The sequence below is a fragment of the Rhinopithecus bieti genome, unplaced genomic scaffold (assembly GCF_001698545.2).
Source record: "Rhinopithecus bieti isolate Rb0 unplaced genomic scaffold, ASM169854v2 scaffold_7649, whole genome shotgun sequence".
NCBI classification, from domain to species: Eukaryota; Metazoa; Chordata; class Mammalia; order Primates; family Cercopithecidae; genus Rhinopithecus; species Rhinopithecus bieti.
The window spans coordinates 410,399-424,608 of record NW_016805495.1 but is presented as its reverse complement, the minus strand read 5'-3'; the positions used below and the strand labels follow the sequence as shown (position 1 = coordinate 424,608).

General features: G+C 48.1%; 3 protein-coding genes across 26 annotated transcripts in view; 2 read left to right on the top strand and 1 right to left on the bottom strand.

Moving 5' to 3' along the window:
- The window catches only part of TMEM200B (transmembrane protein 200B), a 7,204-nt gene extending 4,911 nt beyond the window's left edge, over positions 1 to 2,293 (top strand). Inside the window, exon 3 of the mRNA XM_017872702.1 lies at positions 29 to 2,293. Coding sequence (XP_017728191.1) covers positions 29 to 838 — 810 coding nt within the window. The 3' untranslated portion in view covers positions 839 to 2,293. The remainder of the gene's footprint in view (positions 1 to 28) is intronic.
- Positions 858 to 2,293, top strand: LOC108530042 (uncharacterized). Its single transcript, XM_017872701.1, has one exon. The coding sequence runs from the start codon at positions 881 to 883 to the stop codon at positions 1,589 to 1,591; it is 711 nt and encodes a 236-aa protein (XP_017728190.1). The 5' UTR covers positions 858 to 880; the 3' UTR covers positions 1,592 to 2,293.
- EPB41 (erythrocyte membrane protein band 4.1) overlaps positions 1,699 to 14,210 on the bottom strand; it is a 238,408-nt gene continuing 225,896 nt past the window's right edge. For 22 of the 24 annotated variants that reach the window (XM_017872687.1, XM_017872677.1, XM_017872675.1 and 19 more), the window contains 4 exons: positions 12,786 to 12,887; positions 9,368 to 9,448; positions 6,030 to 6,134; positions 1,699 to 5,015 (listed from right to left, as the gene is read on the bottom strand). In XM_017872687.1, coding sequence (XP_017728176.1) covers positions 6,036 to 6,134; positions 9,368 to 9,448; positions 12,786 to 12,887 — 282 coding nt within the window. In that variant the 3' untranslated portion in view covers positions 1,699 to 5,015; positions 6,030 to 6,035. The remainder of the gene's footprint in view (positions 5,016 to 6,029; positions 6,135 to 9,367; positions 9,449 to 12,785; positions 12,888 to 14,210) is intronic. The other 2 variants (XM_017872682.1, XM_017872697.1) reach the window with 1 other exon arrangement.

The following is a 14,210-nucleotide window of genomic DNA, read 5'->3' as shown; positions in this document are numbered from 1 at the left end:
CCGCCGGCGTCCGCGCTCCCCGCCGGAGCCTCTGCGGGTGCGGGCGCGGCTGCGGCTGCGCTCGCCGTCGGGGGCGTTCGCGGCGCTGGGGGCGCTCGTGGTACTGGTGGGTATGGGCATCGCAGTGGCCGGCTACTGGCCGCACCGGGCCGGGGCCCTGGGGTCCAGGGCCGTCAATACCAGCTCGCCTCAGCTGAGCGAGCTGCGACGCGAGGGTCGCGGCGGGGGCCGGGCTCACGGCCCGCACGAGCGACTGCGGCTCCTCGGGCCGGTGATCATGGGTGTCGGCCTGTTCGTGTTCATCTGCGCCAACACGCTGCTGTATGAGAACCGAGACTTGGAGACGCGACGGCTCCGCCAGGGGGTGCTGCGGGCCCAGGCGCTCCGGCCCCCCGACGGCCCCGGCTGGGACTGCGCCCTCCTTCCCAGCCCTGGCCCTAGGACTCCCCGAGCCGTAGGCTGCGCAGAGCCAGAAATCTGGGACCCGTCCCCGCATCGGGGTACTTCACCCGTCCCGTCAGTGCGGAGTCTGCGTTCAGAGCCTGCTAATCCTCGCTTGGGGTTACCTGCCCTGCTCAACAGCTACCCGCTGAAGGGCCCTGGGCTGCCCCCACCCTGGGGTCCACGGACGCAGACTGGCCATGTGATCATCACCGTGCAGCCCTCTGGCTCCTGCATTGAACATTCCAAGTCTCTGGATCTGGGCCTTGGGGAGCTCCTCCTTGGGGCCCCAGCAGCTCGGGACTGTGCTCACCGAAGCTGGCCACGGCTGGACCGCCTCAGTCTTGGGGGCTATGCCAAATTGGGAGGAGGAGGGGACTTGGGGGCCCGGGTCTGAAGAGGGGGGAAAACAGCCTGCTCTGAGGCTGCAGCATGGACCATGCTAATAGGACCAGAGGATCAGGAGTCCCAACGTCTAACAGATGTTTCAGTCACATCCCAGGTTAGGGATGGATGCTCTGACCACAGCAGCTGTGAAGGGCATCCTGACCTGCATGTGGGCAGAGAAATGCCAGCTGCACCAGGGCTCAGTGAGCTCGAGAGGGTGTGTTTCACTGTGGAGTGTGGAGGACTCGCCTCAGGAATTTCTTCAGCCTCTGTAAGTGGCCTTAGCCCTAAGGGGGCTGGAGGTCCAGGCCAAGGTGCCTGGGAGATGTACCCGCTGTCTTGGCAAACTCAAGAAAGTAGTGGGCAAGGGCCCCTAAGACTGGGAGGTAGGGTGGGATGTTGCAGGCTGGGGCAGGCTCCCTCCAAGGCGGCACTGGTGATGGAGTGGGGCCTCTGGGAAGATGGACCATGGGGTGAGACTCTCCACTGCCATCTGCGACGGGGACTGAGGCTTGAACTCCTACCACCTCAATCCCTTTCTTCCCTCAGCCATCTGGGGTATATCCCTCTAGAGCTACACGACTGCCAATGCCTTCATACCGAGGTCTGGGCCCTTCTGCAGACAAGTCTGAGAAGCCCCTTCTCTCCTTCCTTTATCATGGCCTATGCTGCAGCATCTCACTGCAGCTGGCAAAAGGCATTGGCCAATTCTCAGAAATCCCTTTACCCAACGTTGAAGCTGCATTTTGGTCAATGTGGGTAACTTACTTTAGAAAATGGCTTGAGTTTAGGTCTCCCCCACCCATATTTAATTTTTCCCAAGTTGCTGGTAGAAGAGAAATTTAAAAGTGGATCAATCCTCAGAGTCAGTTCTTTTTGTTGTTGTTTATTGAAAAAAATGCAATACAAGAAGCAAGACCAAACACATATCTAAACACTACAACCACTTCTCCTACTACAAAAGGCCAAAACAGCAGACTTGATTATTGCCTGTGTAGTCTAAGGATTCTGCCAATCTGATTCTGCTGCCAGAGTTCTTATTTTTTCAAGAAATGTAAACAACTACTTGATATGATTCATAATTTTTAAAAAATTTACAAAGCTCCTTCATTTTTGTCACCAAAATAATACATTTGAGAGAGATTTGTAGAAACAACCAGCCTGGGGCTGAGATCCTGGGCAGAAATTTCCCGTGAGCATCAAAGGGCATCATTTAGGCCACAGCTCTGGCTCCATTTCCCGAGGTCTGTTGTCTCCTCACCCCCAGCTGCCAAGCATCCCCCCAACACACACTGATGGGCCTGGGGGAGGGGGATAGGTCACGGTGCCCTGACAGGTCCCGCAGTTAGGCTCCCTGAGCCCTAGGCTTATAAATACAGGTCTTGCTTTGTGGGTGGGTGCCAGAGTCCTCATGTGGCTTGGAGGAAATCTTTATTTCTCAAATGAAAATAAAATTGCAGCAAGAGTTGTTACTGTGGTGTGTCTGAGTCACTTCAGGAAAACTGTTGCCAAGTTTCTGACCCTGGAAATGTAATTCTCTTCCCCCTCTTCACCATTTCTACCTGGACAGAGTCTGTTTTTCTTCACACAAACACATACACACAACTGCAGGAAGAAAAAAAATCCAAACAATTGCCAAACCCTAAGAACTGTTGCCAGAGATGGAGGAAAGGGGACGAGGCCTGGAAGGACACCCATCTTGCTGGGCTTGTCCAAATCTATGGCTTCTTAGAGCCTGAAAGGCATTAGAGCTCTTCTCATCCAATTTACAGACAAGGAAGCCGAGAGAAGTGAGTTGGTGACAGAGTTGAGGGAAACGTTTAGGCCCCTGATGAATGGTCCTGTGCTGTGAAAGCTGCCACACTGTTCTGGATCGCACAGAATATTCAGTGTGTTAGTTTTTAAAGGGACACTCAGTACCCCTCTGCCTTTTCCCCATCCTCTTTGTTCCACAAGTCTGGGAGCCCTGGTAGCTCTTTCTACAGGCCATCTGGCTGTCAGGCAGTGGCCATGCACCACGTGTTTGTTTGATGTAAGCTGCATTTCTCACTTGTCACCACTCCTGGCAATATGGCCAGGCTTGGGCACTACCCCAAAGCCCCACCTTTCAGACCCTCTGCCCACAGCCTGTAAGTCTGTTCCTGAGATAGGACAAGCTCTTTCCCCCAAGCCTGTCCCACATCCCACCTGGGCTCTTTCCCTTCCTCCTGTTGTTCATGTCTCACATGGGTACCAAAAGAAAAATGCACACACCCAAAATGAGTTCAAACCAGCCAAAACAAAACTCAGGCAGTGGAGACTTTGGACGATGTTGGGAGAATCAGCTTTAGACATTTATCTTGCTCACTGCCCTTGAATCCCAGTGACTGCTGCCCAATACCCACTGTCTATTTTAGGAAGTTCACTTCTAGCCTGGAACTGGGATTCTAAGAAGCCTCCAGGCCAATGTATTTGTGGGAAGCAGTTGAAAGGTTAGAAAAGTTCTGTTGAATAAAAATGCCCCAAATCGGCCGGTGTGGTAGTTCATACCTATAATCCCAGCACTTTGGGAGGCCAAGGTGGGTGGATCACCTGAGGTCCAGAGTTTGAGACCAGCCTGGCTAACATGGTGAAACCCCATTTCTACTAAAAATACAAAAATTAGCCGGGCATGGTGGTGCGCACTTATCATCCCAGCTACTTGGGAGGCTGAAGCAGGAGAATTACTTGAACCTGGGAGGTGGAGGTTGCAGTGAGCCAAGATTGTGCCACAGCACTCCAGCCTGGGCAACAAGAGCAAAACTCCATCTCAAAAAAAAAAAAAAAAAAAAAAAACTATGCCCCAAATCCTTACCAGGAATTAGGGTATTATCTTTATTTTCAAAAATCAAAACCAAAAAAAGAAAAACTAAGCCCCAAACCCACCACAGAATCAAGCCTTCAAAACCTGACAGACCTCAGCTGGTGAGTGGGAATGAGCAGGGCTGGGGCTTGTACCCTTTGCCATGTGGTGTCTTGTGGGGAGGATGGCTCCTAAAAGCCAATTCCTTGCTCTAGAAGGGTGTCCTCAGGCAGGTTCCTGTTGAGAGAAGAAAGGTCAAAAAAGGAAAACCCACAACCTCTTCTCTGAGCCACATTCCTTGTCATTTGGGATGAAAGAAAGGCCCAGGGATGACAGAAGTAACCCCATTCCCCTGTGTGAAGTGTACACTCTCAAAACTAGAAAACCTTATTTTAAAAACCTCATTAACTTTCCTTCCCCAAATCACCACTAAAAATGTTCCATTAGAGCTTTTGGCCCAAAGTGCCTATTTTTCTGTGAGATTTGGTCTCCTGAGATGGGAGCTGGGGGAGCACTTAGCTGAGCCACTGCTTCTGATGAGGTAAGAGGGTAGCTGGAGAGGTGAAGGCCACGGATATGTTCAAACATTCACAGTATCAGATATCTGAAGCAACTTCTTATGTCTTTGACCCAAAGAAGCTCCAAAAAGAAAGCAGGAGGGAGAGGAGAAAAACAATACTACATTCTCAGCAGAGGGCTCTCCCTTACCAAAACCACCCACAACAAAGGAACAGGGGGTACGGTTCCAAGGTGTGTGGATTCAGCAGAGGGCTCTGCCTTACCAAAACCACCTGCAACAAAGAAACAGGGGCATCATTGCGAGGTCTGTGGATCAGGGCTGGTGCCGACTGGCGTTCTGATACACTCACATCACTGGCTCTGAGAAAGGGCTGGTTCATGAAGTTTCTGCTGTCATCCAAAGGGGATAAGACTAGGGAGAAACGCGGAAGTCCCACTAAGCTGGCTTTGGCCTCCAACACAGCTGACAAGAGTCCTTGGAGGATTTCCCGAAGAATTCCATGGACCCTGTCAGTGTCTGTTGGGGTTGGAAATAAATGGGCAGAGGCTAGGCTGTAAAGGGGTTGCAAACCACCCAATTAAAAAAACCCAAAAACTCTTAAAACAGTCCATAGAGTGAAAAGTTGAACAATTCTGATGTCCTAATATAGAAAAAGCTCTTCAAAAGGATCAGTGACATCTAGAAGAATCTCTTGGTATAAACTCCCAATAGAAAATGAAATTAATTTTCTGGTGATTTAGAATAATCTTTAAAGTCTGAAGTCTGACTATGGCAGGTTAGCTTCTTTATCATTTTGCTGGTTTCTCTTGGACGGGAGAAGGGCAGAGAGTTGGGGTAGGTTAATTCCTAGAGGAAACAAAGAAGCAAAATTTAAATCCTGCAAAGGAAAAAGCTTCCCAGTCTCATTGCCAAGTTCCTGTGGCCTTCGGTGACAATGGCGATGTGAGCAGCTTTACAGGGACCGGTCCCCACCTAGTTACACTGGTGGCTTCTTCAAGTCATTTGTAAATTACTTTTAGGCATGAATTTATCTGGATCCCTGGTTCCCAAAAAGCAGTTTCCCTGCTCCCAGCTCTTTACTCTGGTCTCGGAGCTTCAGCCATTCCCTCCCTGCTCTGCATGCCCACCCATCTCCAGACAGCCTGGTCCTGCTCTTCTTGGTTTTGTTTTCCTCTGGCTCTCCCAGGTTCTAGCTCAAAGACACCTGTGACTGGCTGGGCGCAGTGGCTCACCCCTGTAATCCCAGCACTTTGAGAGGTCGAGGCGGGTGGATCACCTGAGGTCAGGAAGTCGAGATTAACCTGGCCAACAAGGTGAAACCCTGTCTCTACTAAAAATACAAAAATTAGCTGGGCATGGTGGCACATGCCTGTAGCCCCAGCTTCTTGGGAGGCTAAGGCAGAAGAATTGTTTGAACCCGGGAGGCAGAGGTTGCAGTGAGCTGAGATCATGCCACTGCACTCATCAAGCCTGGGCGACAGAGTGAGACTCCGACTCAAAAAAAAAGAGACTTGAGACAGCAGCGAGCAGAGCAGTAGAGAGAAGAGAGGGGGAAGGTGAAGTGGATTTCCAGCAGGATGCATGAAGACTTAGGACAGGAGGTGACTGGGGGCTTATACCCAAGTTTGGGTCCCTCCTCTTACCCAAAACTGCTGGCACTGCTACAGGCTGCTTTAGTTGGAGCCAAATACTTAATAATTTCCTATTATCTTCCTCATCAGCCTCTCCTTTGCCTTTATCAAGTCCCAGGGCAGACACCTCTTTGGGGGGATGGGCTCCCAGTGTGTCCGAGGGTCCTATCCAGAGCCCTCTCAGGCTGGGACAGTGGGCCCCCTCACCCCCAGCAGGAACGCCCAGTACCTGAGCTCACTCATCAGCAATCTCGGTCTCCTGGTGGACGACCACCTTGGTCACTGACATGTCTGGGTGCTGCTCCTTTGCCTCCTTGATGGCTTGTACAAGAACCTACAAAAGACAGAAACAAGGGCCATGAGGCAGAAAATAGCCTGACAGCAAAGGAAGGCAGGGGTCATCATTTCTCTGATGTTCTGACAAATCCAGTAGTCCTGTCTGTAGTACCAGGGCAGCTTTGGGCTAAGCCAAGCTGATAATTACCTTACCCACCCTATCCTGCATAGGGAGGCCTCTGGACTGTTAACACAGGGACAGGGAAGGTTACCGCTGACTTCCAGGAACTAGAGAGGGGCTTCAGGGGTCATAGCTGTATCTGTTACATGATCTTTTTTTTTTTTTTGAGATGGAGTCTCGCTCTGTCACCCAGGCTGGAGTGCAGTGGTGTGATCTCGGCTCACTGCAACCTCCGCCTCCCAGGTTCAAGCAATTCTCCTGCCTCAGCCTCCCAAGTATATGGGATTATAGGCATGTACCACCGCGCCCAGCTAATTTTTGTATTTTTAGTAGAGATGGGGTTTCACCATGTTGGCCAGGCTGGTCTGGAACTCCTGACCTCAAATGATCCACCTGGCTTGGCCTCCCAAAGTGCTGGGATGACAGGTGTGAGCCACCGTGCCCGGCCTATATTATCTATTATACCTATCTATTATCTATCTGTTATACTTAGGGGGGTCAGAGAGGATTCACTCAAGATATGAATCTAAAGGACAAAACAAATTCTATGTTCAATGTTGGGTAACTGGCAAGTTCAGGACAGGAGAGGAAAGTAAAGAAGTGTGCAAGAAAAAGGAAGAGATGTCCTTGGCCAAAACAGAAGAAAGGAAGGAAGAGGAGAAGGGACTGTTACATGCCATGCACTAGCCTAAGCACATTACTTATTACTTAAACGCTATTATTTATTATTTATTAATAACTATATTGTTCTTTATTAAGATAAGTATTATCATTACTTATTATTTACTTGAACTTTACAACTTAGTGAATTAAGGTAATGTCATTATTTGCATCTTATAGGTGAGGAAACCGAATTTCAGTAAAGTGTTTATTGTTTCATAGCTAGTAGGTAGTAAAACAGGGATTTTTTTTTTTTTTTTTTTTTTCTTTTTGAGATGGAGTCTCACTGCCCAGGCTGGAGTGCAGTGGCGTGATCTTGACTCACTGAAACCTCTGCCTCCTGGGTTCAAGCGATTCTCATGCCCTAGCCTCCCAAGTAGCTGGGGTTACAGGTGCCTGTGACCACGCGTGGCTAATTTCTATATTTTTAGTAGAGATGGTGTTTTGCCACATTGGCCAGGCTGGTCTCAAACTCCTGACCTCAGGTGATCCACCCTGCTTGGCCTCCCAAAGTGCTGGGATTATAGGCGTGAGCCACCGCGCCCAGCTGTGCAATAGGGATTTTAACTCAAGTCAATCAGACTTTCCTCTTTACCACACTGTTGTTTAGTTTCTGAGGGTTTAGTTTGAGGATCTGGAGGAGCTTTGATTACTTTAGAAAAGCTAAAGAGAGCAGAGGGAAAATCAAAAGAGCAAAAACACCATCCTCTTTGGGCTGCAGTCTCTGAATTTGTAGGCTCCCTTATGGAAAAGGACTCAGCTAGAAATGACCAGCTGACTACTCACCTGGCTCTTAAGAATCATCTTTAGAAGGGGCAAGGGAAGAAAGAAAACCCTCTTTTGGCTCTATGAATGGCATTCTTAGAACTAGCACCTCTATGGGCCCCTGCCCATTCTCCCTGATCCTGTTTGCCCAACCCATCTGCTCACACTCAAGCCCAGTTCAAGTCTTCTCTTTGGTGATTCTGCCTCCGCCCACCTCTCTATGAAAGTCTGCTGCTCCACACTGCTTCTCCTTAACAGTTCTTAAAGTGCCTCCCTCCCCAGCCAGAGTGTACCACAGCTTACCCCTTCCATGCACTCTCAGTAACTAGAAGAACTGAGGGACACTAGAGCATCTCTCTGAGCTATCGAGTGTGCTTGGCCCTTATGACCCTGGAAGAAACCTGTAATCATCCTTATTTTACAGATGGTGAAACTAGAGCTTAGATTAGTAAGGTAAGTTGCTCAAGGGCATATAACCAGTTAGGTCGCAGAGTCAGGATTCAACCCAGGTCTGTCTCACTCCAAACCTCAAACACCTTTAACCCCACTGCTTTTGCCGTCTAGTGCAGACTGAGCACATAGCAGGGGCTCAGATCACACCACACTGAGTGGGTGGGTGCAGGCTTCTCAAGCAGCAGGACCCACTGAGCTGGGCCAACAGGCTGCAAGATATTTAGGCTTTGTGGCCTCATTTCTGGGACCCTGTGCCCGCTATTCTCAGCTGTAACTCTCAACCCTGCCTCCAAGGGAACTGCCAGCACTGTAGCTCAGTTTTTCTTTTTTTAAAGGCACTCAGCATATCAGCATAAAAAGGCCACAGAATTATTGCTCCAGCAACCCTGTCAGTGATTCCAGAAGCATTTGCATGCAGTGTCTTCCGCCCCCTCTTCTCTGCAGCTTTACTGTTCTAACATCACCCAGTAGAGAATTGGGAACATTAATCCTGACCTTATTATTTGCTAATTGCTTGCAGCACACAATTAGCACCCAATTAACATAAAAATATAGAATTTTAGCACTCAGGCCCAGAAATTATCTAGATCAACCCACTCTCTTTTAGGAAAGGAGAAAAAAATCAGTGGTAAAGTGATTTGCCCAAGGTCACACAGCAAGTTAAAGATGTAGGGCAGAAAACAAGTTTCGAGTCTGCTGGTGTCTTATCCACTATACTATGCCCCCGCTCATGTCTTCTCAGCTGTTCCACTCTCTAAGGGTAGGGGCATGCTTCCCTTTGTTTTGATGTTGTCTAGCATGGGTTCAGGTACCTTTACCTTTGGAATAACAATAGCTCCATTTAACTGAGCTCACCATGTGCCACCAGCTGTTCATCCAGTATTTCACCCGATTCTCACAACTACCCTGAGAGGGAGATACTATCATCTTCATCTTACAGATGTGGAATGGAGGCCCAGAGAGTTAACAGCTAGAATATAGTAAGAACCTGCAATTGAATCAAGTCTTGGAATCCAAAGCTCATGTTCTTTCCATTACATTTCCTGACTCCTCAATCTGTGGCCTCCATCCCACAGGCCTCTTACTTTGATTCTCTTTGCCTTTCTTCTCAACTAAGAGCTAGAGTGGCCAAAGAGGCTTTTTGCAGATGAAGATGGCAAACAAACTCCTGTATTCGTCAGTCTTCCTGCCCAGGGACCCCTCCCAGGCCCAGAGCTCCTCAACATTCTCACCTGATCATGGTCAATATCAGCATCTCCTGTGATCACAATTCTCTTTTCAATACGTGTCTCTGAAATCCCACCTTTTACAGTCTGGAACCAAAGAGAGGATGTCATATGAGATCAGCGATATAACAAGAATAAAAAAAAAAAAAGAGGCCAGGTTTAGTGGTTCACACTTGTAATCTCAAAACTTTGGAAGGCTGAGATAGGAGGAATGCTTGAGGCCAGGAGTTTGAGACAAGTCTGGACAACAAAATGAGACCTCATCTCTATTAACAAACAAACAAAGAAAAACAGCAAAGATTATTCCGAAAGCTCCACTCCAAATTTTTTTTTTTGAGACGGAGTCTTGCTCTGTCGCCCAGGCTGGAGTGCAGTGGCCGGATCTCAGCTCACTGCAAGCTCCGCCTCCTGGGTTTACACCATTCTCCTGCCTCAGGCTCCTGAGTAGCTGGGACTACAGGTGCCCACCACCTCGCCCAGCTAGTTTTCTGTACTTTTTAGTAGAGACGGGGTTTCACCGTGTTAGCCAGGATGGTCTCAATCTCCTGACCTCGTGATCCGCCCGTCTAGGCCTCCCAAAGTGCTGGGATTACAGGCCTGAGCCACCGCGCCCGGCCTCCACTACAAATTTTAATCTACTGCTGGGTACTGCAAAGGACAGCTTTCTAACCTACTTGTCCAAAATCTCAACTGGACCTGCTACTTCTACTCCCTTGTAGAGTACACTTCTACTCCCTTGGATTATTAAACACTTTTTTTTTTTTTTTGAGATGGAGTCTTGTTTTGTCCCCAGGCTGGAGTACAGTGGCACAATCTCCACTCACTGAAAGCTCTGCCTACCAGGTTCCCGCCATTCTCCTGCCTCAGCCTCCTGAGTAGCTGGGACTACAGGTGCCCACCACCACGCCCAGCTAATTTTTTTGTATTTTTAGTAGAGACAGGGTTTCACTATGTTGGCCAGGATGGTCCTTGTGATCCGCCCACCTCAGCCTCCCAAAGTGCTGGGATTACAGGTGTGAGCCACCGTGCCTGGCTGGATTACTAAAATCTTTATTAAGCTAAACAGAAAGTCACAATTCTGTATTTACTTTCTCCTTTTTCTTCCTTCTGAATACCACAGAGATTTAGCAAGTAAACAAAATAGGACTTTCTGTGCTCTTCTCTTACACATTTCTGTTTTAGAGTCCGGATACTGATCCTCTACCTTTTTTTGTTTTTGTTTTTGTTTTTTTTGAGACAGTCTTGCTCTGTTGCCCAGGCTGGAGGGCAGTGGCGTGATCTCTGCTGACCACAACCTCTGCCTCCTGGATTCTAGTGATTCTCCTGCCTCAGCCTCTTGAGTAGCTGGGATCACAGGCGCACGCCACCATACCCGGCTACTTTTTTGTATTTTTAGTAGAGACAGGGTTTCACCATGTTGGCCAGGCTGGTCTCGAATTCCTGACCTCCCGATCCACCTGCCTCAGCCTCCCGAAGTACTGCGATTACAGGCGTGAGCCACCACGCCCAGCCTCCTATACATTTTAATTGATCATTTTCTTTTTCTTTTTTTCTTTTTTTGGAGACAGAGTCTTGCTCTGTCGCCAAGGCTGGAGTGCAGTGGCATGATCTTGACTCACTGCAACCTCTGCCTCTTGGGTTCAAATGTTTCTCCTGCCTAAGCCTCCCAAGTAGCTAGGACTATAGGCGTGTGCCACCGTGCTCGGCTAATTTTTATTTTTTTAGTAGAAATGGGGTTTTGCTGTGTTGGTCAGGCTGGTATTGAACTCCTGACCTCAGCTGATCTGCCCACTTCGGCCACCCAAAGTGTTAGGATTACAGGCATGAGCCACTGTGATCATTTTCAAAAGGAAAAACATCTGAAGGCTAACAAACATGTTACATAGCTTGAAATTGGGTAGTACTTTGGGAGGCCGAGACAGGTGGATTCCTTTAGCCTAGTGGTTTGAGACTAGCCTGGGCAACATAGTAAAACCTCATCTGTACAAAAAAATACAAAAAAAAAAAAAAAAAATTGCTGGGCATAGTGGCGCGTGCCTGTGGTCCCAGCTATTTTATTTTATTTTAAAGCATTTTCATATTATTGATGTCAAAAGGTCTTCACATAATCTCCTGAGGGTGGGTAGATTTCTCTTTCTGGTAGATGCGGAAAACCAAGGTCTAGACACATTAAGTTAACTAGTTTCCAGTCATCTGTGTATTGATGACAGAACTTGGTCAAGAAGCTATATTTTTACCTATTAAAGTATTTTCCTCTAGTGCTATAGCAAACATAGATTGCCTCCAATTTTCTGGGGGTAGTTCCAATTTTAGATATTTTCTCTCTCTTGCTTCCTATAAGTTATATTCTAATAGTTCCAATATTTCAGCATCCAAACAAATTCTCCTGGCCTTGTCCCTGGAATGCTGTAAAAATTCTTCCTCAGACCCAGACTTCTGATTTTGGGCTTGGAAAATATGGTTGTATAAAATACCAAAAATAATTTCCCTTAAGGTGACTTTTTTTTTGTTTTTATAGAGACAGGGTCTTGCTCTGTCACTCAGGCTGGAGTGCAGTGGCATGATCACGGCTCACTGCAGCCTTGATGCCCTGGGCTCAAGTGATCCTCCCACCTCAGCCTCCTAAGTAGCTGGGACCACAGGCAGGCGCCACTATGCCCAGCAAATTTTTTTTTTTTTGTATTTTTTTGTACAGATGAGGTTTTACTATGTTGCCCAGGCTAGTCTCAAACCACTAGGCTAAAGGAATCCACCCGTCTCGGCCTCCCAAAGTACTAGGATTACAGGTGTGATTACACCACGCCCGGCCCCTTGAGGTAACTTTTTTTGAGATGGAGTCTTGCTCTGTCACCCAGGCTGGAGTGCAGTGGTGCGATCTCCGCTCACTGTAACCTCTGCTTCCCAGGTTCCAGCAATTCTCCTGCCTCAGCCTCCTGAATAGCTGGGACTATAGGCGTACACCACTACACCCAGCTAATTTTTGTATTTTTAGAGATGGGGTTTCACCATGTTGGTCAGACTAGTCTTGTCCTCCTGATCTCAGGTGATCTACCTGCCTCAGCCTCCCAAAGTGCTGGGATTACAGGTGTGGGCCACGGTGCCTGGCCAGGCTGACTTTTTAAACTTACTTCCACAGCCAGATAGGGGACTCACTGACCAGAGAGACAGACAGATGTGTAAAGAGAACAACCACACCTACCTTTAGGAGACTACTAAGTAGGCAGGGATACTCTCAGGGTATCTCCCTAGATTTACTGCTGGGGAAGGCAGCAGGGCCTTTCCATCCGGGACTCTTTGAATAATGTGGCTTACTAGGGATGGAGCTGAAAATATTTGCTTATGGACTAGGGTCCTTCTTACAGAGAGGTGGCAGCAAGCTCAGCCTGCCCTTGGGTTCCATAAGGGGTTCTAGCTGGTCTGTTACCTTGGTAATTTGAGTTGTGGTGGTGCTGCTTGTGGTCTCAGATGTGATAGTTTGAGCTGTCAGCAAGACTCCTGGGTCCAAGTCTCCACTGTTGTCATCAGTCTGCAGAAGAAAGCATGGCTCATCATCATGCCTCTCAGGAAGACTGAGCAAATGTTGCAGGCTGCAGCTTTGCTCTTCAGCTGCACATTCTGATGCAAAAATCTCATTCCCTTAGAGTGACCTCTTTTTTTTTTTGAGATGGAGTTTCGCTCTTGTCGCCCAGGCTGGAATGCAGTGGTGTGATCTCAGCTCACTGCCACCTCCACCTCCCGGTTTTAAGCGATTCTCCTGCCTCAGCCTCCTGAGTAGCTGGGATTGCAGGCATGCACCACCACACCAGGCTAATTTTGTATTTTTAGTAGAGATGGGGTTTCTCTATGTTTGTCAGGCTGGTCTCAAACTCCTGACCTCAGGTGATCCACCCACCTCAGCCTCCCAAAGTACTGGGATTATAGGTGTGAGCTACCACACCCGTAACCTCTTAATAAATAAAATAAATTGGGCCATGCTCAGTGGCTCATGCCTGTAATCCTAGCACTTTGGGAGGCTGAGGCGGGCGATCACCTGAGGTCAGGGGTTTGAGACCAGCCTGGTTAACACAGTGAAACCCCGTGTCTACAAAAAAACAAAATTAGCTGGGCTTGGTGGCGCTTGCCTGTAATCCCAGCTACTCAGGAGGCTGAGGCAGAAGAATCACTTGAACCTGGGAGGCGGAGGTTGCAATGAGCCAAGATCGTGCCACTGCACTTCCAGCCTGGGCAACAGAGTGAGACTCTGTCTAAAAATAAATAAAATAAAATAAAATAAAATAAAATAAAATAAAATAAAATAAAATAAAATAAAATAAAAGGGCACAAAGTTCCTTCTAAAAAAGCTGGATGGGTATAGTTTCCTTAGCATTAAGTCAGTGACAGGAATGGATCAGAAATAGGAGGCAGGGGCCAGGAGTGGTGGCTCACGCCTATAATCCCAGCACTTTGGGAGACCCAGGAGGGCGGATCACCTGAGGTGAGGAGTTCGAGACCAGACTGACCAACATGGAGAAACCCCGTCTCTACTAAAAATACAAAATTAGCCGGGTGTGGTGGTACATGTCTGTAGTCCCAGCTACTCGGAGGCTAAGGCAGGAGAATAGCTTGAACCCAGGAGGCACATATTACGGAGAGCCGAGATTGTGACATTGTACTCCAGCCTGAGCAATAAGAGCAAAACTCTGTCTCAAAAACAAAAAACAAAACAACAACAACAACAAAAAGAAATAGGAGGCAGGAACATAGCCACAGGTTCAACAACAAGAGTGACAAGAAGCGCACGTATAGCATTTTATAGTTCATAAATGCCTTTCAAACATTATCTTTTTTTTTTTTTTTTTTTTTTTTTTTT